General features: G+C 37.2%; 2 protein-coding genes across 14 annotated transcripts in view; both read left to right on the forward strand.

Annotated features, from left to right (window-relative positions):
* LOC110389661 (adenylate cyclase type 10-like) overlaps positions 1–27,113 on the forward strand; it is a 451,262-nt gene that overhangs the window by 231,475 nt on the left and 192,674 nt on the right. The gene's annotated exons all lie outside the window — the stretch shown is intronic.
* KCNN2 (potassium calcium-activated channel subfamily N member 2) overlaps positions 1–27,113 on the forward strand; it is a 96,374-nt gene that overhangs the window by 31,200 nt on the left and 38,061 nt on the right. For 11 of the 13 annotated variants that reach the window (XR_002433329.1, XR_002433330.1, XR_002433331.1 and 8 more), the window contains one exon: positions 10,070–10,488. The exons of 1 other annotated variant lie outside the window; for it this stretch is intronic. Coding sequence is in view for 9 of the 12 variants with exons in the window: in XM_021380475.1 (XP_021236150.1) it covers positions 10,070–10,488 (419 nt within the window). In the remaining 3 variants the exon portion in view is untranslated. Of the gene's footprint in view, positions 1–8,452; positions 9,629–10,069; positions 10,489–27,113 lie in introns of those variants that run through there. One more of the 13 variants, XM_021380478.1, reaches the window with a different exon arrangement.

Below are 27,113 nucleotides of genomic sequence, written 5' to 3' on the forward strand. Positions count from 1 at the left end.
GCTGCCTGGCGGCGGGACAGCCCCGTCCCGCGGCACATGCACCGTCGCCGTTCTGTTACCTCTGCTAGCAAAGCGGCGTGGTTCTCGAGGTCTCTGAACCTGTCCAAAGCGCTTTAGTGGGAAGACCAAAGCCTTCCGTGTAGTGACAGTTTTCAGGCAAGAAGAGATGTTTGGATGCTGTGTTGTCCAGTGAAGTACTGGGGATGCTAAAATATTTACTTCAAATAGCTTTTCAATTATGGTACTGAATTATCTATTCTAAATCTAAGGTGAGAGCTGTTACTAAACGTAATCAATGTGAGTTAATGTTAAGACTATTATAAAAGTCCACCAGGCAGGCTTAAACCAGAAGTCATAGCTTACATTATCGTTTCCAGAAAAGAGCATAAAAATCACCAGCAAGATTCCTTCCTCTCTCACCCTCCCAGGGAAAACAAAAAACAACTGAAAACTAAAAGCAAAATGCAAATGAACTACAGTAACGAGGTAGGAGTTGAGTATAGCAACAACCCCAAATTGTTTTATTCTCCTTTTACCCCATTGATGTCATGTTTGTAATATTAAAAACATTCATTGGAGAGACTACAGAATATTTATAACTCTTTTTCCAAACTTTTGTGGTTGATTAAGTTCTTCTGAGCAAGTGTCCTTTGTTTGGAAGATTGCTAGGAAAGATGTTGTTCATCATTATCACAGTCTAAAATGGGTTTTTCTCTTACTATTACTTCAGTTGAGAGTTTGGAGATATGGAGGATGGAAGAATGAAGAAAGCAGCATGATCCAATTATCATAATAATGTACACTGCTCCAATTACCCACTTAATGCATAAATAGTTTTTTACTTGAATGCTGTTTTACATAATTAAAGCAGCAGTGTGCGACGTGGTTAAAGCTACGGTTTCTTGACAGCTTACTATTCTATTCCACATTCCTCTAATGGAGTTTTCTTAGATTAATAAAGTGGAATTTAAAAAGTTCACATGATGATTTAACATGCAGTTCATGTAGTAAAATTGCATGTCACTAGGAAGGAGGTATACGTTCACTGAAATACTTTTGCTTTGGTGCTGGACAGCTTCGGTTATCCATTCTGTAAATAAAGGAGCTTACGTGGCTTTTTTGTTACATGTCCTGAATAACTTACCTGTGCTCTCTGGGACAGAATCTGAACCTGTTTTTCCATCTCCTTATTATAGATGCTCTCATTCATACATGAAAAAACCAAAGTAGTTGATACTGGGTAGAAGTTAATAAAATTATTATTTTTGTTTGATAATTAACAACTTCTTAGCAATTCTAAAATATATTGCTAGTTCATGCTGGGGTAGAACTCTTGCAAACTCTGAGGCTGAGGGTAAGCTATCGCTTCCACAGCAGAACCACTAGAACTGCAGGGATAAAGCACCTTCTGCCCTTAAATACCTTCTGTCCTTATATTATTTTTCCACCACTACAGAACAATGTGATGCTAATGGATTTGGAGATAAATATATATCTTGACCTCTTTATTGTGCAAATAATGCATGACTATAATAAAAACTGTTCATGGGACTTTCTATCTCCAACTAACATCAATGGAAAGTTCTTTGGTAAAAATCCTGTGTTCACTAACAAATTTGAAGTCAAACTTGTATGGTTACTCATCACAAGCAGTAATGGGTATTATGCAAGCTAGATTACTTGCCTGTTTTTATCTTTGTAGTTTTTTGCTTTCACTGTGGTGGTTCATGTGCATCTCATTGGCTGTCTTGTAGGCACTCTGCTGACTCTTTGCAAATAGAAAGGGTGAAACATGCCTTTGCCTGGGTTATATTGAGTTATGAGGGCAAACAGACAGACTGTAAAACTTCTGCTGCTGCTGCAAAAAATGGAAAGTATGTTGAATAACAGGTGAAAATTAAGAAATAAACTGATAATTCTCATGTAAAGTCTGTTGAGAAGTAGTGATTTCTTTCTATTTACTATAACAGGCATCAACAAAACTCATTATCTAGCAGTTTTGATCTAGGATACAGCAGGTTAATTTGTAGACTTGAAACTCGCCTGCTGCTTATCAAGTTCCAGCTCAATTCTGTTATTGTATGATTCTGTTTGTTTAACGCACATTCAGTGCAGCAGAAAATCATGTAGGAATCTAGGGGTATCTTTCAAATTAACACAATTAATATTTATGTGAAAAATACTTCGTTTTAGTTCCATTCAATACATTTTGGAGTACAGTATGTCTGCAGAGCCTTTTGACCTGAAAGATGTTATAAGTGCCCGGTGTCTATAGAAAGCAACACTGTTGTGCATAAGATGTGGAATGCAGAAATCCTTTAATGTTGTTCAGCATCCAAAACAGTCGGAGGCCTTTTGCACTGAAGCTGTGTGTGGAAGATGCTTATTTCCAGCAGCCTCCATTAGGATTTAGGAGGAGTTTGTCTCTGTTGTTCAGGTCACTTAATGGTTGGCCTGGCAGTACCTATGATTGCCTATTCATACACACTATTGTTTTGAGCAGTCTTTAATGAGGATGCATCTCATGAAAAGAGCAAAGAAGTTTTGGCAGAAAATACATGCGTTTGCTTTCCAGCTTGTCCTCAGATATCAGAGGGACTGGGAGTGGCTGAGGTTAGATTTTGAGTGATACCCAGTTCAGTGCTGTAAATCCAGTTGCCGGAAAACTGCTGGCTCAGAAAAACTAGGTAGTTCTATCAGTTCTGAAAGTATCAACAGGTCCTCATCCCTGCAGGATGATCATGGGGTTTGGCCACGGGATCTCCACCCTGCTCCACTCTGTCACAAAGTCATTGTCACACACCCTTACTAGAGGATGAATAACTGCTCTGAGCCTATGAAGCTCCTTTTAAAACATCAAGTACCACTGAGAGAAGAGGCTGTAATTGATGTTATAATTAGTTTTCAGGTAAGCTGAGTACATCATTCATTGTACAAACATTCTTTTATTAACTGACAAGAAACTCTAAAAGTTTGCAGCAGAACAAATAATATTATGGGGAAGTAAATTATGTTCTGATTTGTTGAAAATAGAAATGCATCATGACAGCACAAAGAAAGACAGTATTTAACACCTTTTTGTGTGGATTTTTTTTAATAATATGAACTACGCTGCATCGAAAGTATGAATGGAAAAACTTCAGTTCAAAAATATCATATGTGAAATATCTATGTGTCGCTGTTTACATTTATTGAAGTTGTGCAAATTGGCTTTGTCCAGTTATTTAAATGAAAGCTGCATTAGCTTATTTCTTCGCATTTTACACTTGAAATTGATGTATCTTGCAGACAAAAACGTTCAGTTAATATAAAAACATCAATATTTTATATAGTACTGTTTTAATGTAGATGCTGGGGATCATACAGTTGTAAATTACCGATTCATTCAGCTCTTGCCTCTCGAATGGTCCCTGCAATTGCACTCATTCACCGGTCTGAAAAACATTCCTTAATGGAAGTAGTTCTATATTGATATTTTAAAAGCAGAAGGGTGTGAAAGTTAGATACTCCATGAAAGAATGAATGAATAGGGATGAATTCTGAAGAGAGATGTGTGCACCTAAGCTGCTTCATTATCTCATTCGTTCTGCTGGAGAGTGACAGATTGTTCATAATTAAATCCCTTTTGAAGAAATACCAATCTTTTTTTGTGACTGAAGGGAAATACATTTCCTTTCAGGAAATTAGAACCAATGGATGAGCTTTACCGTCTTTGTGTTTTAGAATAGTTACTCACTCCTAGTCTTCTTAAGAGTTATTTTCTGTTTTTTTTTTTCCTTTAGAGAAACATATTTTTGAAAGAAAAACTCATTCTGCCAAAGGGCCATCTTCTAAACTTCTATTCCTGTTAGTGCTGTAGAGCTATTTTGATGAAAATGGGTGAGCTGGGTTCCGTGTTTCTGAGCAACAGAATAACTGAAATGATTTCTGATTGAATACACATAACAAAGTTGTGGGCAAGAACAGGAGCTATAGGCATTATAATAGATAGTTTAAAGGCTATTCAGGTGTAATTCCCAGTGTAATATGTCTTGCAAAACTACAGACAGTGATAAGGTTGCCTCTGCAGTAAAGTATCTAGTTTGATACTGAGGCTGGGTTTTCACGAGAGGATACCAGAGACAAAGAAAGCTTTTGCTTTCAAAGCAGTATATTTGAAATAAAAAACAATTGAGAAACAAATGTATATGGGCTCTTACAGATCGATTTTATTGTCACCTGTGAGAGTTCATTGCTGGTCATCAAACTTTCTGTTGCCATGGACTATCTTACTGAACATAATAGTTGTGAAAACAAAGCTGTTAAAAACATCTCGAGTAGCAGCTTTTTGTTTAAGCTGCTGAAGATAATGGTGCTGGTAGTACACAGTGCAAACTTGTTTCACTTATTTCACTGCAGGTTTTTAAAAAAAAATAGTAACTTAGGGAACAGCACATCTTTAGTTCCAGTTAACTAGACAGATGTGATGAAGCTGTAACATTCAAATAATTAACAGGGCAGGAACAAGAATGATATAGGCCAAGAGATGTTTGAATATGCTGGTTGTGGTGGTGGGGTTTTTTTTCTGTTGTTTTTTGTTTTAAATGTTTTTTGTTTTTTATTTTGTTTGTGTTGGTGAAGCAACTTCAGTCATAATTAGCAGTGATCAGTGAAAACAGCATTTTCCTTATGAACAAGTCTAGGTAAATACTTGTAAAGAAACTTGTTTTTATGTTATTTAACCTGATGTTGAAAGTTGTTTTCTTAAAGGTACTTAATCTTTGAAGCAGCTTGAAGACTTTATCTGCTGCTTGTTTTAGCCAGAAACTCACATCAGGCCTTCAGAAGTAACAGGTATGAATTAAATAGTGGCTGTTTCTGCTTTGTCCCAGTTTTACCAGCCAGGGTGAAATACAGGAAGGGATTGTTGCAGAGATGCCTCTATACAGTCAAGATTTGTGCATGGCTGTGTTTATGTAGATTCTTTAAATTCACAGATAAATCAAACTCCACTCTCTCCTGCTGCCCAGTTCTTGGTTTTCAGTAGTTAAGCTTTAGTACAATGGTTAAATACTTCATACATTTCTATATTTGGAGTTTCTTTAAAATTAATCTTAAATGGAGTTCCCAGTTTAAATGTTTCTGAGGTGGTAAAGACACTCCAAAAACGACTTCATAATTCCTGTGGTGCAGATATGTACTCACTCATTGTCAGTTAAATAAAAAAACTCATCCATGTGCAGCAAACACGCAAAATTTCCCAAATACTTGAAGTATTTCTGTCAAGTGTAGACAGTAAGGGAGGGGATGAGAAGACAGATACTTGTGTATACAATGTGTTGGAGCCAGTTTTTCCTTAAAAACACATTCTAAGTTTAGAATTGCAGGTGCTCTCCGTTGGCAGAATGAATGAGTAGGCTTATTTTATCCAACTCCAGATTTAGTGTTTTGCTCTGTAATTTCCATGTTCCCTATTCACTCACAAAAATAGTGCCAAATTATTCAGCAAATACATCCTTTTTTTAATGGGTTGCACTTTCCCTAGTAGTAAGCTGATCTTGCTTGAAGATGAAGGCTTCTCTCACATTGGAAACAGTAGCAGATGGCAGCCATTTTGTGCGATGGCAGTTCTTCATGCATTGATCCGTAGAACGTATTATTTTAGTACTAAATGAAAAAAAACAAATCCTAAATGAAGAATTTAAAAATAATGATTTAACAACGCAAAAATATCTAAATGTAGGTAGCTCTCCCCATTGAAGTTTGCTTCTTCAAGTGGATAGAGTCAGAATTACTTTGTTAATTCGAATGGAGCGAAATGTAACAGACCATCAGGTGTCTTCACATGTATTCTGAAAATCGATTCTCTAAAATAGCTCTGTTATTTTCTGATCAGTTGTGTTTTGTTTTTCAAGTACAAAGTCACAGAATTACTGATTCAGTGCAAAACTAAACTGGGTCTTAACTTTGGAATGAGACTGATGTTTCCATCCCTGTACTGCCAAGATTTCTCTGCTAATTGTAGCAGACCACCTAAAAGAGCAGAAGTTTTTTAAGCTTGTAGTTTTTAGCTGCTTTGGGTTTATTTTGTTAGTATGGTAATTCGTTCGTGGTGGTCACCTGTTTATACTGGTGAAAGTGCAAAGAGAACCTAAGTGATTCATTCAGTATTTGCAACTTTCTCTTTCAGGAGTCATAAAACTGGCATAACTCATGTCCTGCTGTACTCTGAAATGAGCAAGAACCAGTCAGGAGAAGCAGAGTCTAGTATGGGGTGGTTACTGATGGAAGCTGGGTTCTGAGCAGGCTGTATTGTGGTTAGCTTAGCTGGTGATATGTTTCCTTCGGCCCTACTAGATCCACACGGCCTTGTCCCATCCTTAGATTGTTGGGAACAACGCTAGGCTTTAAAACTATGTATGTTTTTTATTCTATCCTTGTTAAGTGTATTAAACAGCTGTTCTGGATTGCTCTGGATCACCCAATGTGTTCTCTAGTTAACATGCCTGTTGTATAATAACATGCATTTCTTTTTGCTTTCTTTTTCATTTCTTCCTTACTTTCTAAAAAAGAGCAAGAAATGTTATAAATCAAGAAAACTAACTTTTTTAGTTAGCTTCACATTTTGCAAAGGAGAGAAGCAGAAGTGTAATCTCCACTGTTCTTTCTAAATTATTCTTCCCACACTTACGCTGTCTTCAGATCTTCATTATATGTTTGGAGGGCATTATTAATGGTCGGCCTCAAGCACAAGAACTTCTGGGAACCTTAGGTGCCACATGGCAGTCTAATTCTGTATTTGAAGAACATTACAGGACACTGCTTAAGCACTTATCTTGGATTAAAACACTAGAGTAATAATTATAATAAATCGGAAAGCTATCAACAGACATAACATCTTTGACCTTGATGGAGTTTGGCCTTGTCTGTGAAGCACAGGACTCAATTCTGTAGGAGGAGTTTGTTCTCTCCTTGATTATGTTCTCTTTTTATTACTAGCATGATTCACCGTTCAAACAGGAGTAGATTCTGAAAATTAATGCATGGTAATTATAACAGGATTGACTGAAAGCAGCTGAGAGGGTTTGTATGTGTATGTGCCCCTTAAACTGTGCTGTTCTTTCCCTTTTCATTCATTTACTTTTCTCGCTTTCTGAGTAGGAAATTTACTCAGACAAACAAGCAGTCATTCACAAATACCTTCCAAATATCTTCCAAAATAAAAGTGAAATTTGCATTTACTAGGTTACACAATTGCGAGTGTATAAAATGTACAGAAAACCTGCACTGATTTCTGTGCTGTCTTTTTTTCCTCCATATGTCCCAGTTTAATCGTTATTCACAGTCTTTTTTACAGTACTTGTTTGTGAGTGTTAGCCATTGTGGTTTGAATGTAGAGACACAGAATTTTATGGAAACTTACGTAAAAACTTGATTTTGAAATGTTAATATCTTTATGAAACATAAATGCTTTTATGATCTGTGGTCATTTGTAGCTTTTGCTGTTTTCTACCTTCTATGTTTTCACCTTCTAAATAACATTGTTTGATAACTGAAGATATCACTTTAAAGTATTATTTATCTTAGAAGCAATTGGTACATCTGAGGTCAAGGGAAACTGATAGGCATCTTCTGTGTCTGCAAAGCATAACCCATTCTGTTGAGCTGAGAAAGTTCTTTTTTTGTAGCATGTTAGGATTTCTTCTACTGACAAGTGAATATATTCTCAAGTACGTATTTCTAAATGACACTTCTAAAGTTTCTTTTTTCCAAATCAATGGTTAAATAAAATTTTCTTCTGTAAAGATTGTAAGGTCAACTTTTAATGTAGACATTCTTTTATTCTCATTTTTAAATTGAATCTATACTTAAGATACCATTTTCCATGAGCCGTTTCCTGCATATACGAGAAGTTAGGTAAAAAGGGCAGATGAAGGACCATTGCATTTTTTACCTGATTTTGCATCTCTGAAAGAAATTTTAAAGCACTGCCCATTTAAGGGTATAGTGGAGACTACTTAGCCCTGTTACTCACTTAGTCATTTCACCAGAACACCATACAGTATTTGAGAGTTTTGGTATTATTTATATGTGTATTTTTTATTTAGGTCATTGTGAAGATAATGCCTCCTGTTTATTTCCATGGAAGCCACAACAGATACAAACACCACAATAACACTATTTGATAGAGCAAATTCTCAGCTACAAAACAATATTTTTCAACATAATTAACACTATTAGCTATGCATTTTTGCCAGCAGTGGACAAGAGATGGAGCTGCATGAGTGGAGGTGATCCACAGTCACTGTCAGTGCAGCTGAAACTCAGCACCCACCACCTCACTGTGCTCATATCCGCTGTTTGGTCTCCATAAATGTTCAGCAAGCATCAGTATGTCAATGGATACAATTTTTTCTGTGTGGAGGAATTCAATTAGACACCTTTTCTTCATATACACTTCCATGTCAGATACTGTTTTATCAAACTGTCCATCTGCTGCCATCTGTCACATGGCAACCTAATGTAATGGAATACTGGTGGGAAGGTTCATCCTCTACTGCCCTACCACCAACATTTGCCTTTGACTCGGTGGCCCAATGTAATAGAATAGGAGACATTACTTTCAAAGCAGCCCTCATGTAGTTAATATTCATCTGTATTCTGGGTTGACCTCTTCATAGCCATTTTACCACTACTTTGATATGACTGACAATTAGAGGCTGATCACAGGAACCAAATGGTCTTGAGCCTTAATGTAATTTGAATAACAAATAGTACTTCTACTAAGTTAGTAAATAAATAAGTGGATTGGTCTTCCTACCAGTGTCAATTTTACATTTATTTCTAGTATACAAAATTGGCAGAATGAGTTCATGTAAAAGAAAGTGAATGTGCTTATATTAGCCAGCGCTGAACTGAGTGTGTTTCTTTATCTTAATTTAACTCTTTGTGTTTCTTTGTTATTAATATTGTTGCAGTGGAGGTAAGATCTATATATTAGTGCAATGGGTCAAGCTTGGCCAGCAGCCAGATGCCAGTCTACTCCCTCAACAGGAAAAGGAAAGAAAATAAGAGGAAAAGTTTATGGGCTGAGATAATAGGGAGATCGCTTACCAGTTATCACCACTGGGAAAACAGACTTAGGGAATTTTTCCTTATGTGTATGATGAACAGCTCTGTCTAAATTTAGGCTACAGCTAAAGTGAATCTTCTCCTGTGATCGAGTTGTATCTTCTTTGCCCTTATGTTCCTTTTTTGGCACATAGCCTGCTTGCAAATTCTTGCATACCCCTACTCACCACCAGTGAAAAATATTATTTGGTTAACTATTTATTTAACAATTCTTTAGGAATTTACTAAACAGTGTGAAACGTGTCAGTGCTTTTGTTCCTGGCTGGAGAACTGAAGGCCTGATAATGCAAGAACCTACAAGTGCATTTGATTTTCTGCTGCTGATAGGTATCGCCTGGCTGCCAGGTCTGCTCTGATGTTTGCAGGCTTTTCGGGTTTTCCTTATGAGATATCTTTTTGAGTTGTTCAGCTTCTGCTAATATTTTACATTCTTCATTGATCTGTATCGGTACTTGAAGACTGAGGAAAGCTTGCATAATCCTTCTGAAGCTATAACATCATGATGGCTGAAGCATGGGTATGTTCTAGAGAGTGCTTAACCTTAGAATTTTCAATTTGTTATCTACCTCTTCGTTCTGAAATTACCTTCTTAATTTTTTCCTCAAGATTATGAACTTTGAGTTAGCAATTTATATTGAAAGCACAAGCCTTAGTTGACCCAGAGTTTTGTTTTATGAGAAATGAAAAACAATGAGGAATTTTTAGTAAATTGTGTCAAAATACAGTTTTTAATGTGTGAAAATACACAATATTAAAAATGGTGCAAAAATATTTTTGGTGTAACCAAAGTTATGTTTCACTTCATAGCAATGTAGTAATACGATTTGTTGAAATGGCATATCTGTTTTCTTTCTAGTAGTCATTTGTAGCTCTGAAAGCTATGGTATTTAAAAATGGAATTATTAAAAAAGGTTTGTTAATGATGTACTAAAGTTAACTTTATATTTTATTATTTCAGTTGTTCATGGTGGACAATGGAGCAGATGACTGGAGAATAGCCATGACTTATGAGCGTATTTTCTTTATCTGCTTGGAAATACTGGTGTGTGCTATACATCCCATACCCGGGAACTATACGTTCACATGGACAGCCCGACTTGCCTTTTCTTATGCTCCATCCACAGCAACAGCTGATGTGGATATTATTTTATCTATACCAATGTTCTTAAGACTATATCTTATCGCCAGAGTTATGCTTTTGCATAGCAAACTTTTCACTGATGCCTCATCTAGAAGCATTGGAGCATTAAATAAGATAAACTTCAATACTCGTTTTGTTATGAAGACTCTAATGACAATATGTCCAGGAACTGTACTGTTGGTTTTTAGTATCTCATTATGGATAATTGCTGCATGGACTGTCCGAGCTTGTGAAAGGTAAGGTTATTCTGTTTGTTTAGCTCTTTTTTTTCTTTGTATCTTAATCTCTTGTTTTGCTTTCTCAGTTTTTATTTCAGGGGACCTAAATATGTAATGGGATGGAACTTCTGGTTACTGAGTATTTGAAGTTCTGGCTGTGTAGTACTCTGTGTCGCAGATTGTCAGGAATGCTTTGCCTTTTAATTTAAAGGAATTGTGAAGAGAAGTTTATGCTGCACTGGTTACTGTAGAATTGCAATTTGATTTTCAGTGTTTTGGTATAACTTGAGATATGTTGGCTAAAACATAGGGGACAGATGCCATATAGGGTCTTCAACAGTAGTTGCTGGTATTCTGCACTGATATTTGCTTTCGTTTATTTGTTTATGAGTAGGAATTTATTGAGAGTGAAATAGCAGTGTAAAATACCAATGAATGTATTTTTGTGTGTGTGTGTTTTGGGTGTTTTTTTTCTTTCCTGAGTTTTATTGTCCTGTTTAAAGAAAATAGAAAGAAAGTGAGTCTTTCTGGGGATCTGGCAAAGTCAAGAAAGGGGAAGAGCCTGAAGTTGTAATAATATAACATCTTTTTCTTCCCTTAAAAATCAGAAGATTTGCATTTGAGAGGCAGATTATTCATTTCATGTAATTTTTCTAACCTCCCCCTATCACAGTCTTCAGTGTAGGCGCAGAATCAGTTCTGACACCTTGAAAACAAGTTTTTTCAGCATACCTTTAACAAAAAAAGAAATGAGCTTTTGATGGGATAGAATGGCCTAGGAGTGTGAGAGCTAATTTTAAGGAGAAAGGATGATTCTTTCTGAAAGACTTAACACCTGGGGCAGATTGTGCGATAAATTTCTGCTAACATAGATGGGAAGATTTTCTTCAATTTAAGGCACTTCTGTTGCTGGTTGTTGACCATCTTGTTTTTCCTCTTCCTTACCATGTCTGCCAATTTTGGAAACAAGGTAGGGGAGTTATTTTACCAGCTAACTGATTTAAACCAGCAGTTCAATTGCATGCCGACTGTCAGGTTACCTGTAGAAGTTATTCCTTGTGTTTTTGTTTATGTTTTTTCTTTGTAATAAATTAAGAAAAAAGCAAAAAAGCCAGATTAACAGTAACATAGTTTCAAAAGATTCCTGTAGTGGGGGTTGGTAGAGCACTCTAGGTATTGAATCAATCTATAAAAGTTATATTTTAATAAACATGTTCTCATTTCCGATGCAACTGACTTTTGCAAAGCTTCTCCCCTTTTGTCTTGCATTCTTCTGCTCCTGTTTTCTCTCAACAGAAACATAACACAGGAATTCACGAATGTCTACTCAAGAATTTACCCAATTGTCATTTGTGAAGTGGCTCTGAATAACTTCGGCATCCACTGGTGTCACTATCTTGCATATCACTGGGTGTTATTATTGTAAAGTAGCAACAAAGTGTTGTTACGTTAATTTTAAAAGATACACGTTCAAACCTATAGAACTTGTGCATGTCACAATGAAAATTACTGAACAAGAACTGAGCCCTTTCTGCGTCTCTGTGGTACTGGAAAGAAGCAAACCAGTAGTGAATTTTTCTCATTTTAAACCAAATTTAGTGTTCGTAGAGTTACTGTTATTGTTGGGATAGTAAGTTGGATGATCAGTGACTCCTTAAAACTGAAACAAAAGACAACTAAAACAAGTTAAATATGGAAGTGAGTGTTAGATGGATATGTCTCAAGCATAATTACCTACTGTCAGTGGGGTCCTGTCAAAGGTCATGCTCCTTCAAATTTGACAAAATTGTTAATTTTACATTTCAAAAACACTAAAGGAGGTATATTTTGGCTTTGGGAATTAGTTACTTCTGTCATTCATAATAGTTGCACACTCAGTTTTGTGTGTTCTGCCTTGTGTTTTTCTTTGAGATATTACGTAAGTATTTTTGCCAAATGAATGGTAATGGCTGTAGGTTCCAGTTACTAATTAATCTACTGAAGACTAGTAAATTCATAGCCCATATAGTAGTACATTTAAAAAACTCCACAACTTCCCTGTGAGAAACTCCAGACCCCACACATGGGAATGCTCTTACCACTCTGCTGCCTAAAGTGAAATGTCCTGTTTGGCATAGCTGTAGACAGATATAAATGCCATTTGTCATGGGAAAGGGCAAATATGGCCACTAAGTCTATTTGTGCAGGGGCTTTGGTTCCAGAGGATGTCCCCTGAGAGCTTAATGGCTTTGATTTGCTCCATAGTTAAAGTTTAGTTTACACTAATAAAATATATTTATTTCATCTGTTCTTTCTTATTTTTCTCAGTTTTAAGTAGAGGGAATGTTTATTTGTTAGAGTGGACTATTTTATGTACACAAAATGATTCAGAAAATAAATGTTACCATTGTAGTATAATAAAAATATAAATAATATATTATTACATAATATAAATGATATGTAATAATGTAAATAGGTGTTACCATTGAAGTGTTTGCTATTGTGCTTGGCAGACAGAATGCATTGAACTGTAATGTATTTTGATACACTTAGCAAAAAATAGGAAATAGTAAACAGTTTGGTGCTTTTTTTCTTTTTTTTTTTTGTGAGGGGGAGATTTATATGAACGAAATCAACTGGTGATGAACAGTTCTCAAAATCACTTGTACTACTAGTATGTAGTAGTTTTATGTAAAAACCTTTGCACAAGTTGTTTTTGTATTTCTGTATTGTTCCCTGGCCATCCAAACCAGTGATATGGTGGAGATAAGACTTAGAAGTCAGATTAGATTTGTAAAATGACAGAATGGAAATTAAAAATTCTTATACTATTTCCAGTGTCTTTGATGAGGGGGCAGGTGCCTGCAGTTAATGTTATTAGGGTGGAGTTGTGGGTTCTCAGCAGATGGCCTTGCTACTGAATGACAGCAAGATTTTTGTTCTTTGTCATTAGACTTTTGTTCTATTCAAAGTCAGATTTTTGTCCTCGCAGGCTGTCCTCTGAATAGGAAGAGACTTGGAAGCACGGCATTTCTTGGTGAGAAAGATAACAAAGGAGCATTGTTACCTGTTTCTCCAGGGAGAGACAGTTTATGGGTTGAGGCAGATGAGTTCACCTTCCTGCGTGGTTTTAAGTAAAGTCCTCACTACTTTCATGATCATCTGACAGATCACTTGATGTATGCTGAACTAAGGCAGGGCATGTGTCTATCTCAGTGCCTTAATGGATGTATTGTTAGCTCCCAGAATGCTAATTATAGCAAGTGACACTTTGGGTTGATGAGCAAGGTATTTTCCAGGATTGCAGTTTAAGGTCATCCACAAGGGCAAGAATGTGCTTGAGATAATTATGGTGGACAGTCCTCATACACAGAGTGCAGCTGGGTTGCCAGGGCTCCAGGGTAACGTGCCTGCAGGGGTTTTGAGAGGAAAAGGTGGTGAAAACACTGTACTCAAAGTCAGGCACTCTTGCTTTTTATTAGCTAGGTTTTTGTATCTCATTTGAGGGGAGGATTACATTACATGTGTGAATATCTGCTTGTTTATTGCCAGCATCAATATATTGCTGCCTATCATATGTGAACTTCATAATGAAAACCTAATTTCTGATTAGCGCTTACTCAATGTAAGTTAGTGTTTATAATATCAGTGAGGGTCGTGATCAAGAATGCTTATGATACATAACTTTTGTAGGTAAATGGTGAACTCCATAAGCAGATTACTTCTTGCAGTCTCTTATAATTGTTACTGAAATACCTTTATGCATGGTAGTCAATTGTTTATAGCAGTTAAAATAGAAATACTCTGTTTCTCAAGAATTTGTGTTACTATGCATAGCATTCATCCTTGAAAAGTCTGACAAATTTGCTTTACACTTTTAGAAAAGTTACTTCTTCTGTGAGATTTGTGTTTCCCTAGGTTACTTAGAGGATAGTTGCTGTTTTTTTTTTTTTTTTTTTTTCCATGCAAAGAAAAAAGAGCCTTGCCTTCTGAATGCAGACATGGCTGTAATACACCCTGTGTATCAGGGAGACATGTGCCACGTTGTCCCACATTACGCTGTTGTATGTCCATAACAGCTCATATCACATGCCCAGAGTTAGTGTGGATTTACAGCAGCAGAACTGAAAACAGAACTGGATTTTCGGCCTCCCCAGAGGGCGCATTTTTGGCACCATTTTTAGTTCTGTTTGTACTTCTCTCTAACACCTGGCAATGAAGTCACTTCAGACTGTTACTTGTTTAGTCAGCATTTTTTCCCTTATCAGCTTCTGCTATGTATTCTTTCCTTGATTTAACAAAAACAAACCAAAATGAAGAAATCCATTGGTGTAAGAAGGTGAAATCACAGAATCGCAGGGGTTGGAAGGGACCTCTGGAGATTATCAAATCCAACCCCTCTGCTAAAGCAGGTTCCTTGTAGTAGGTTGCGTAGGAAAGCATCCGTATGGGTTTTGAATATCTCTATAGAGGGAGACTCAACAGTCTCTCTGGGCAGCCTGTTCCAGTGCCGTCACCCTCACAGTAAAGAATTTCTTCTTAATGTTTGTATGGAACTTCGTGTGTTCCAGCTTCTGCCCATTGCCCTTTGTCCTGTTGCTGCATGCCACTGAAAGGAGCCTGTCCCCTTCCACTTGACTTTGGCACTTTAAATGTTCATGAGCAGTGATTAGATCTCCTCTTAGTCTTCTGCTCTCCAGGCTGAACAGTCCCAGGTTACTCAGCTTTTCCTTCCTCTGGAGATGCTCCAGACCCCGGCCATGTTTGTAGCCCTCTGTTGGATTCTCTCTAGAAGATCCCTGTCATTCTTGAGCTGAGGAGCCCAGAACTGAACACAGTATTCACAGCAGTGCGAATTCTTAGGTTTAAGACTAAATCTTAAAAAAAAAAAAAAAAAAAAAAAGGCAAAAAAAACCCCTTTTCTATCCCAAAAGTTCAGAAGCAAAGATGTATCGTTTTTATTTTTTGTAGCTAATACGTCTAATTACTGACAGCAGATAAAATAATGTTTGTGCATGGGTGATAATGTCAGTTACTGCTGTTCTTTAACTTCTCCTGTCTTGCTGAAACTGACATACGCTGCTTGCAGTCAGGTTTCTCCAGTGTTGTTAGAAGTTAACCATTTAAATATTCAACACAACAGTGATTCAGTATGGTCCATTATCACCTTGAATCTGTGCTATACAAGGCTGAATTATTCTCTGTTTCTAGTTTTCATGTTAGTTTTTTCAGACTGAGTGTAGATTAACAGTAAATGTTAGGTTAGTCTTTTGTTGTATTTACATCTCAAACCAACTTCTAAATAAAAACAGATGCAATTTGTAATGAAATTATGATTTTTTAGTGCCTGATATTAGCAGTAGACATCAGGTTTATTGTTTCATCAAATAATGAAGGCAACAAAGGAGTTTATCATAGGAGTACATCAGTGTATGTTCAATGTACATAAATCAGACCCAGAAGAGAACAACTGATCTAAATAAAAATTTCATTTCCCAGGTGTATCCAGAAGGATAAGTGATTTCTTCTGCAGCTTTGTGAAGGCAAGAAAGTAGTTTAATGGAGGAAACGGAGGAACCTACTCTAAAGCATGAAGAGTTTGACTACCGCTCCTTCATACAACTATTTTCCTTTCATTTGGGACAGTGCTATTTCTGGGATTTATTAAGAATTTTGTCAATACAAGGTAGAATGTATTCTTTAGTTCATTTGGATTTGTAGCCTCATAATTGTGAGAAGTAGCAATAACTGGTGCAGTAAGCCAGTAGATATAGTCATCATCCTTAACAAAAGATTTTCAAGCCAAGATAGATGGGTGTTTCTGTAGTCCAAAAATAGCAGGTCCAGCTTGGGAGAATGGAGTGCAAAAGGCAAAACAGAATGAAAAACAAGAACAAACAGATCTCCTTATTTTAAAGAAAGAAGATCTTATGACTGCTTTATATGTTTTCAAGGTAATCTAACTAGAGTAGGAAGGCTATTTATTTATTTATTTATTTATTTTAGGTCAAATTCCTTTCTATTTACATGCAACATTGTAAGAACAGAATGAAGTGGAAGAGCACATACATAGCTCCAAGGTCTCATGATACTATTTCTCCAACAGCAAAAGCTGAAGAGAATGAGGATACTTATCAAAGGGTACTTACCAGCTTTCAAGGATAAAATGCCTTTTTTTTCCATTCATCTCTAATCTGCAAAACATAATACAGGGCATGATCTATCTTCTGCTCAGCAAGAATGGTCATTCTTGCAGCCATTCCAAAAATGGCTTTTCAGATAAGAGAGCAATTTATGGACATTTTTTCTATCATCATTTCAATACTAGCATCAAAGATGCAACCTCTGACCCTTGTGTTACATTTTTAAATGCGGTAGTTCTTTTTTCTTTTTCTCCATATTTTAACCAACACCATTATCTATTCAGAATGTTTTGCTTCAAAATGAGTGGTATTTACTGTACCACTTTAAAAAAGCAGTCCTTAGAAAATATTATCAAACTGAAGCAGAGGTCAGCTTCTTATCACTTGAAAATATGATTTCTTGCTGTAGTAACTTAATGCATTTGAAAATACACCCAGAAATGGGGATTTACGCTTTGCTGCTTGTTTAATTAGTTTCCTAATCTGGCTATCAGGCTACAGTGAGGAGTTTGTATCATGGTAGTCAGTTCGCTGCTAACTCTGTGTGGCAGTATGCTGACTGAACTCAGACCATAGACATTAAATTGTCCCTTCTGTTGAGAAATTAAGATTCAGTTATATAAATCCAAGTCTATAAGTTTAATCACAGATGAATTAGAGGTGGTTGTTGTGGGAGGAATTACATAGTTTAAAGAAATTAAACCAAGAAAAGAAACATCAGAATGTGCTTTTAAAATATTTGATACGTTCTTTATTTTCTTGTGCTCCTACTGGTTGTTTCAGCATGTTCAGATATATATATATATTTGTTTGGGTTATTTTCTACCTTGAAAAGTTCAAAATCAGCTATAGTCCTTGCTACAGCTGTTCAGCCAGTTGGTAACTAGAATTGCAGAGGCATCATGGTAGTGGCCATCCTGGTGCCTAGGGAAACGGCTGTAGCAGTGAAGTACGGCTTCCTGTATATTTCCCATGTGGTTAATGCATATATGGGGAGTACAGCTCACAAGATGGAACTTTGCTACAGATAACTGCCATCGCTTTACATTTATAATATTATTTTTTTTTGCAGTTTACCAGGTAATTTACTACTGTCTGGTTTATTTTCAGTTCAAAGAGTATTGTATTAAGACTGTTCATAGCCGATCCCTGACCCTATTCTCTTGAGTACAGTTCAGTTGTGTGCACAAGCCCATAAACCCAATGGAAACATTCAACGTCTATACCTGTAACACAGCTTAAGAGCAATTACAGGGAGCCTTGATTTTGTTTCAAGGCTCATGCTAAGAACCTTTGCAACCACCTTGAAGGGAAAGGTCTCATTACTACCCCACTGGAATATTCCTGAGATATTATTACATTGATGCAGAGTTTTGAAATGGCAGCTTCCTTTCCTAGTGGGATGCAAGAGAGCACAGTTCTGCCTGCATCTTGCTGCCTGTAGGAAATTAATGCTCCAGGAAAAAGGCGCTACTGCATTGCAGTGATTTGTACCACAGGTTTTTGATTTGTACCACAGGTTTTTGATTTGTACCACAGGTTTTTGATTTGTACCACAGGTTTTTTCAACGTGACGCCCACAAGTCAGTCACTGAACTGTGCGCTGTGTTGCATGCAGTGCAAGAGCCACACCAGTGACTGTGTCTGCTCGCTTGCCTCTTCTTTCAGGTGTCCTGTTCTTTATTTCAAATGGCTTTCTAGAAAAGATAGTTAGTCAAAAGACGGTAACAAAGTGATAGAGGGAAAGCCATTTTGCCTTCCAAATTCATTGCAAGTGACAAGGCTCTTACCTGTTTTGGCCCAAAACACAGGGCCTCTTATGTCCTCGCAGCAGTATTTCTGTAAAGCTTAAATCATGTTTGAAATCCTGACACCTATTTCAATTTTGTTTAATCTAATGTAATTATGTTTTAAACATCTATGTTTGGGAAACTGAGTCAGGAGGAGTGCACGATGACTTGTTTTTAGAAAAGCTTGTTCCCCTTTTTCATCCATTGTTGCCAGTGAGGTTTGTACATGTTCTGGGATCATAGTGTTCTCAGATGCAGTACTCGCTAGCAGTGAGTTTGGACTGAAGGTTGTGATACATGACTTTCTTAATCACCTAAACCTGCAAGAGGTAATGTGTTCTATCACCTACGCTCATGCTTCCAAAAACAGTCACATTACAGTACTGCAGAGCTTGTAGGCTCTGATTGTAGGCACAATCAAGAACATTCCTAATCAGAAATTAGAACGTGGATCTTCTTGCAGTTATTTTTCTCTGACACACACAGCGTTTATTTTGATTTGAATACAATCCACTGACAACTTTCCTCTTGAGTTTCCACATGAATGGCTCTCTGTATTGAGGTACGTTAGTGGAAAGCTGAAGCTGTTGGTGCAAAATGAGCTGCTTCTCAGACAAAGCTTCTGGGTCAGGGCTGTCAATGTGTGTATGTGTGTGCACTGCTGAGCGCAGTTGTATCAGAGTAACTTTTCTATGTAAGATACTGCAATTCTAAGTGACGCTTGTTACGCTTTTTAGTGAAGAAAAAAAGGGAACAAAGTACTTACGGAAAGTGCGGATGTTCAGATGAAGGTGAGTGTGGTCTCACATGCTGCTATAGAAGTTTAAGATGAGCTGTTTGGTTTGGATGGGTGCTGGCTGTGCTGAAAGTTCACACTGAGAGCAGTGCCCAGGCAGGGATTCACCAGCACCATGTTGTACTTGTCCAGTAGGGGTGAGCAGCTCCAAAGGTGATGGGACCTTAATGTTCGCTGCTTGGCAGGTGTTCAGCTGTACTGCTCAGCACCATGCTGCCAGCGCACCTCAGGTGGAGTTGGAGTGGCCTGGCACTAAACTGGTGTCTCTGCTCTGTGTTCATTTATGAGATGCATGACGCAGAGTGTGAGTGTGTCTTCTGTTGCCAACAAAAGAGATAATCTGACTGCTGGGAAGGTGCAGTGAGGATAAAAAGTATTTCTAGTGCCCCAGATTATCAGCTACCTGGAAAAGGTAGGAGCTGGAATGGATGGTGTTGTTGTCTTGAGGCGACGGCCTTGTCAGGGATCTGATATGGAACTAGTGGAAGCCAGTGGACGTTCATTGACTTCAGGGGCCTGGAGGATGGAGCAAAAATGATTGCATCCTGACTATAAATGTGCAAATCGTGCCAAGTCATTAGGAAGAGCCTTAGATACAGACGTAATTATCTCTTGTAAGGAATTGTATATGGATTTGAAAGCAGGTATTGCAATGCTAGGAAATAGGGATGCATTACTGAAAAGATCTAGTCCTACTGGTACCAATGTATATGAAAGGCAATTTATAATCGCTTTGGGTTGTCTGTCTCTGTGTGTATTTTGTGAGAGAGAAGGTTGTCTGGCAGTAACATCTTTTACAGCTAAACAGATGTTTGGCTTCTATGTTGTTACTGTTGTTCTAAAAAGACTCATTTTTTCGTTAATACAGTAAGTATTTAAAACTAACTTGGACTTGCAAGGCTGCTTAACAAGGTGAAAATAGTAAAAGTACACAGCATACACTGTCTTTGATACAATAAAACATGTTGTAATACATAGAAATGACAGAATGATTAAGTATGTAAGTAACTGTAGGACAGAAGATTGTTATTAATGTTAATGCTAATGTAGTCTATGATCCTGATCAGCTAGCAATATAAACCAGTGATTCACTTAATGGAAACTGAATGGGGCTTACATTACCAAGTATTAAGGCTATAATGGGACTGCAAGATTATATCCCAGTCTTTGGAGTGCATTCGATTGTTCACGGGTGTTTATTTTGTTTTGATGGCATAATAAAGTTGAGGGTCATCGTGTTAGAGATTATTCTTAATAGTCATAAGCTTGAGTAGATATAAACGTAGTCACGTAGGATTTGTTTTGTCTTATTGGTCAGGTTGCACTAACGATATTTTCAGCTCTATGCAATTTTGGAGTACAAAGCAAAAAGGGTTTTAAACTCTGGGAATTTAGAGTTGTGTGGGCTGAACAAATGAACGTACTCTGACAAAGATCAGGATTTTGCAGAAGATTAGCATACTAAAAACTGTCATTTCCAGAGTCTTTGCAATTCAGGGGTTGTTGCTGCATGTATGCTTTGATTTCCTTACCTGAAGTGCTGTGACCTCTCTGTTGGGTAAGATTATTTGGGCATCTTCAGCAGGTGCAGCAACTCTGTAAGCAGGTTGTACATTACTTGAAAGTGCAAAGCCTTTATTACTTGCTGGTGCACTGAAAACTAGCTGGGATTTAGTGCTCCGACAAACTAACCATTACAGCACTCACCACCTCAGCTGGCTAGGTAGCCATGAGTTGGATGCAGTGGTGAAGGGTCATCCTCCTCAGCACGCAGGGATCATCTTCCTGGCTGCTGCAATGCCACTTCCCACAGTGCCACTGGTGTTGGTGGATGGACAATCCTTGCTCACCCCAACTAGACCAACAAACGTGGTTGCCATCCTGTTTTTTGTCATTTATCTTGTTTCTGTCTGTAATTTGGCTTTCTCACAGCTCCTTTTCAGGAGCCTGGGCCAACAGAACACTACTTGGCTGCTTTGAAACTGTGCCACAAGGGCCGCTAAACCCTGAGAGAGCAGACACCCTATGTGGGTGGATTACAACTGAAAGGGAACAGTTATTTTTTTTCTCCCCTCAAACTCCTTCATGTTTGTAAAATCTAAGGGGGTTTTAAGTTGGGTAATTTTATGACTGTTGTGACTGTGTCTTGTGAAACCTGATGGAGTTAATGAAAGACTCCTTCACAAAAATCAATTCAATTTCATGAGAGAAATTCCAAAATGGCAGCTGCCACTTCTTATGCCAGCTGTTTTGTGTTAACAAGGTAACTGTAAAGGCAGAGCGTAGTTGCTGGCGCTTATGTATTGGAATTCTAAGTATCCTATGTTGCTATGTCCACTGAGAAACAAGAGTTGTCATGTAAATAAAATGCGTCCCTGTCTGATTCAGCTTGATGTTTCAAATACATTTCAATGGGAAGTATTTGTCTGCATTGAGCATAATTTGTCTTAACTCACAAAAGTACGTCTTAACAACTGTAATCAGATAGGTGACAGCATTGTGAATTGCTGTTATCATCAGGAGGGTGTCATTCCTGCTAGTTAGAGGAAAACTTAGTTATTATGGCCCAAGGCACAAATAACTTATGCGTATCCATTTCAGAATGGGAGTTTCCCTGTTTTTAATTTGTAGAAAAATTAAACATATGAGTCTTACCAGGAATTCTGGTTTATTTCATCCTTGTATCTCTGATTGTTTCTTCCTTAGGATCAGTAGCAGACCTACAAAGCTGTGAGGCTCACTCTTTGAAAGTGCCAGTCTTCAGGTTATGGTGCAGTACAGCAAACAGATAAAGATTTTTAGGTAACTGTCTTCAGAATTTGTGGTTTAAGTATAATAATGTGTAAGTTCAAGCTAAGGCTCAGTGATCTCATTCTCACATAAGACAGCTTGAACCATGCAGGTCTGTATTTGGGAACAGGTACTGACTGAGCAAATGGTGATAAATTATCTAGGTTTTTTCCAATCCTTTAATGTGTCACTTTTTAAAATTAGTCTTAAGCCAGTGCATAATTATTGACTTTAAAATAGCCGATCATTTTTATTTTTTTTGTTATTTACAAACCTGAGAGTTATTGCCAAAATAAAAATAAAAATCCCCGCTAGTTGAATGTTGTGGTTTGACCCCACAGGTAGCTAAGCACCATACAGCCATTTACCCACTCACCCCTCCCTGTGGGATGAGGGAGAGAACTGGAAGCAAAATAGAACTTGTGAAATGAGAAAACCATTTACTAAAACAGAAAAGGTAATGAGAAAAAATGGAATAATAACCGTGTATATACTGCATGATATACTATTATATATATACTATATAATATATATACTATATACTTGATATATAAACTATACTATGTACTAAAATATTTTATATTTTATAATACTATAAAATATTTAACAGTAACACTGACCGATGCCCCACTAGCATCACAAGTCCATTGACTGATGCCTGGCTGGTCCACTGCCCACTCCCCACAGCTTTGCAGCCTTCCCTGTGGTGGCATGTGATATAGAATAATCCCTTACCTCATTCAGGCTGGCTGTCCTGGCTCTGCCTTCCCCCCTGCTACCATGCCATAATGATGGCAGCTCTTCCACCAAGTGGCCCAGTCCTGGGCATGCACTGCCAAAACATCACTGTGCTATTGACACTGTCTCAGCTGAACTCAGGACACTTAAGTACCTAGCCTTTGCTTGCAACTACTTGAACCAATACTGCCTTTTTTTTTTTTTTTTTTTTTTTTTTTTTTTTTTTTTTTTTTTTTTGCTTTGGTTTGTTGCATGTTAGCTCAATCATGCTGTTTTTGAAATGAAGCAAACCAACAAAGAGTCAAAAGGTATTGTTTGCTTAGCTGACTGTGTAGGTGTTAAAGTGAAGGAGTTGATGTGAAAGGAACAAGAAATGTTTTAGTCCTCTTGCATGCGGCTTGATGTAGTTTGAGGGGAGCTGAGGATTTTGGCTGGAGGCATTTTCCTTTTTTGACTTGTATTCTGCCGCTCTTGAGGACTCATACAGGACATGAGGTTCAAAGAAATGAAGTTGCTCCCTTCTTCCAACATGGGAAAAGAGCCTAGAAGAACATGGAAGGTGCTTAGTTAATCACCAGTTGCGTCACAGTGTTCAGTGGCTTTGTTTTGAGTTTAATATTTGACTGTGGTACATCTGAGGATGAAGCTTAAGCACGGGCTTATTAGACATTGCACACCAGCATCTGGAGTCATTGTGGTGAATGTGACACACTGGTGAAGAACAAATGTGCTGTCCATCTGCTGCTTAAGGCCTGCTTCTGGTAGCTTTGATTATTTTGTCTCTTATTTTAATTAGTTTGACCTGAGAATTGTACAAAATGTTTTTCTTTGTTCCCTTAGTGTCAGTCCAGGGGCTGGACTGCATATTTCTAGGCATGCAGTAGCTTATGTATGACCTTGCAAATGATTTACTTTAAATAATAATCCTATAATGAAGAAAATTCTTCACTGTGTTTCAGAAAGAACAATGTAACCTTTGAAGGGTACATCTAAAATCATAGAGATGCAACATTGCCTGAAATTAGTGAGATTTCAGATTAAGTATTTGTGCCAAAGTACCTATCTTTCTGTTTTTAATCATTCATCTCTTCAGAAAATCATTATATGCCTTGAGACTAATGCGCTGCTAAAATTGTAACTGTGACTGTTTAAACTTCAGTGTTAAATTGCAGTAGGTTTTTTTTTTTTTTCCCCCAGGGTATTCAAAAGAAAATTATATTTTCCATCTAGTTAATTTAACACCAGAGATATTTGTCAGCTCTCAGTAATACTTGCAGCATTACTTTTCTTCCTTTTCTAAGCATACCAACGTTTAACAAAGGTTGTGCATGGTAATTTTTAATAATACTGCATTTAGCATGATATTTACTCAAACAGTTGCATCTCCTTGCACTCAGATTGCTTCGGTTACATTCTTTGTGTGCTGGAAGGCAGAAGAACTGCTGATGCAATCAGTGTACCACAGCAGGATGCTGTTGTCCTTCAATGACTGTATTTCTGGAGGAAAGAAGTGTGATTTCTTTTAATTTTTAGAACAGGAGACTTTGACACAGATAATTAGTCAAGAATTAAATGCCATGGATTGATGTTTCAGTGTGTGTTGGAGGTGCAACGATCCATAGCAGGAAATGTACATTGGATCAGCTCATTTTCATTTCCTCTTTAACAAAAATAGAAATTTATACTAGAAATAATGTTAGCATGATTTTAATAACATCAGCCTTGTCTGTTTTGCTTTTATTCAGGTAACAGGCTGTGTTGTGGGTAGGACAGAACATTGGACTGAAGGTCTTAGTGTACCGATGTAAAAGTACACTGAACGTACACAAATAACTCATACATTTCTAAAAATATAAAAATGCGCAGAACTTCAGTGGAAAATGCAGTTGATTATTTAGAATACATAATGTTTATTAAAGAATGAAACAGAGAATCTATTTTATAGTTCTATTGTGACCTTGAGCAAAGTCACTTAAGCTCTTTGTGTCTCTTCCCTGAAGAGAATTATATTCATCATTTGGTCTGTTGTTTTTCCAGTGAATAACAAAATGGTTCAAACTTAACCAGCATAAAGTTCTACTGTTGTACGACAAATGGGGGCACGTACCCCCTATGCAATAACCAATTTTACATACAGATTTTAATTTATTTCATATTTGCGCAAAGTTGGATGCTAGGTGGGAATTCCGCAAAGCTAGCACGCCTCTTCCCTAAGTTTCCTTTTTGTACTATTTTCACAATGTTAGTTATGCCTAGGATCACCCAGGCATCTGCCCTCTCTCAGGTGATTGGTTAGTGATTTGCCCACAGTTAAGAAACTTTTGATATTACTACATTTGCTCAGTGAGTAAGGGTCCCCAGGGGTAGAGAGCTTCCCTGCTTCAGGAGGTATAGTTTTCATATTCGAGAGAGCTGTGTTCACCTAAAGGACACTACTTTAGAAGAATCTACTGAGCTTTCATAAACAATATGGCTAATTAGGCAATGCTTATCTGGTTTCTAGGACGTACATCCTTCTGTTGTGCTACTTTCATAAACAATGTCATCCTGACCCATACCTTCCCTAAATGGTTTCGGTTTGGCAACACTATTAAAGAATGTTAGAAGTGCTAGTGTTTTTATATTGGTTAACATTGTTGCGCAGGTAGATGTCCAACTAGTTCTACCCATTCTGTGGAGGAAAGATGTGTGTGTATATGAAAATGCAGGTAATTTAGCTTATTCTGTACACTTACTTTATGATTTCACTGTCTTTGGGAAAAGACATTCAGAAAACATGGGCTATCCCAGGCAGGAAGCTTTGTGGCTGTACTTCAGTTCTGCTTGTACTTCTATTTTGTCCCAGCTCATGTAGAAGAAGGAGGAATTAAGTAGAGATGAGTGGTGTGGATAATTAAGACACTGGATCTGATGTTTTTTCCAGTTTTTTAAATTTTTAAATTGGTGTAGTTGAAGATCTTTGTCCCCTTTCACTTTGTAGGATTCACGATTCAGTTTCTTGAATGCAAAAATTTAGACAAATTCAAGATTATTATTCTACAAGTTAAAAGGTAATTTTACTCAAGTATTTTCTTGAGTTAATATGTCCTATTATTACATTTATATAATAAATGTTTTGTAAGTGCAGAAATAGAGCTTAGTTTTAAAGTGGTCCCAATAGTAGTAGAGCGATCACGCACCTTGAGTTTGGTATTTAGTCCTTTTCTTCCTCTCCTACAGCAAATGTTTTCTACTGTGTATATCTGAATTGTTTATTTAATGTTATGGACTTACATTAGAATGAGGTGTCTTTGACCTCCATATTGTTTGTTATCATTACTTATTTGAAATGAGAGTCAAATAAATAAAACTGCTTCTTCTTAGTGTTTCTTTATAATACTTTCAAAAGATAATTCTCAAAGGACAGCTGAAACTTAAGACACCGGATAAAGTTGTAGCTCTGCAATCATCTGTAAGCAGAGCTCCAAAATGCCTTTTTTTGGTTTCTTTTCAGTTGGATTCAGTTCCCCTTATATGTAAAATGTTACAGAAGGACAGTTCAGCTGATGAACTCAATGGAGGAGGACAATTAGTAGCTCCCCAAGGGCAGTTCTCTAGAGCAGGGTCTGCTCGTGCTTATACACTTCCCCATGTTTGTCCCATCCATGAGCTCACCTCCAGTATAGGGCTGAGAGAGCACTGTAAACTAGATTTCAGGTTTTAAAAGATGTCTTCTTGCTGTTCCTGTCTATTTTGAAATTTAGTGCTTATTATGTTGATAGCCTTAATGAACACAGTCTGGAAAAGGAATAATTAGCAACAGGTGAAAGTAAATGTAATATTCATAGCAAACCATTAAAGCTGTAGATAGCAAAGTTGTGTGTTCCCACCCTGTACATCCTTAGTTCATCAGGAACTAAGTTCTTTGTTTTGTGCTTTCTCACCTGAATCCTGTCCAAAGAGTTGTGTAAGAAAGTATGATTTGCCTAGGAATTTGCCTAGGAATTCGCTCTGTTGAGCAATCAATAGGCATTAGGTGAATGCTATATTATTAAAGGATTTTTCCAACACATTCAGCTTGTAAACTGTAGGATGCATACTATAGGTGTAGACAGTGAAAAGGTAAAGTTCAGGACAGGTTTGGTTGTGAGTTCAGACTTCTTAACTCCAGTACAGCCCAGTGACAGTATGTAACTGCTCCTTCTTTCTGAAACGTCACTTGCTGAAGTTCTTGAGAGCATAGAATTTCATTCCTTTCTTCACTGGAATCAAGAGAGATGAAAGGTCAGAGTCTTGAACACAAGACAAGGTGTCAGTCAATAAAAGGGTCTTGGTGAAGAGTTTGGCAGTGCAAAGAACTCTTTCAAGTACATGATATTTAGAGAATACACTGCAAGATCTTTTTTCTTTTTATCTTTGTTCTTTTTC

The sequence above is a fragment of the Numida meleagris genome, chromosome Z, assembly GCF_002078875.1.
Source record: "Numida meleagris isolate 19003 breed g44 Domestic line chromosome Z, NumMel1.0, whole genome shotgun sequence".
Lineage (NCBI taxonomy): Eukaryota > Metazoa > Chordata > Aves > Galliformes > Numididae > Numida > Numida meleagris.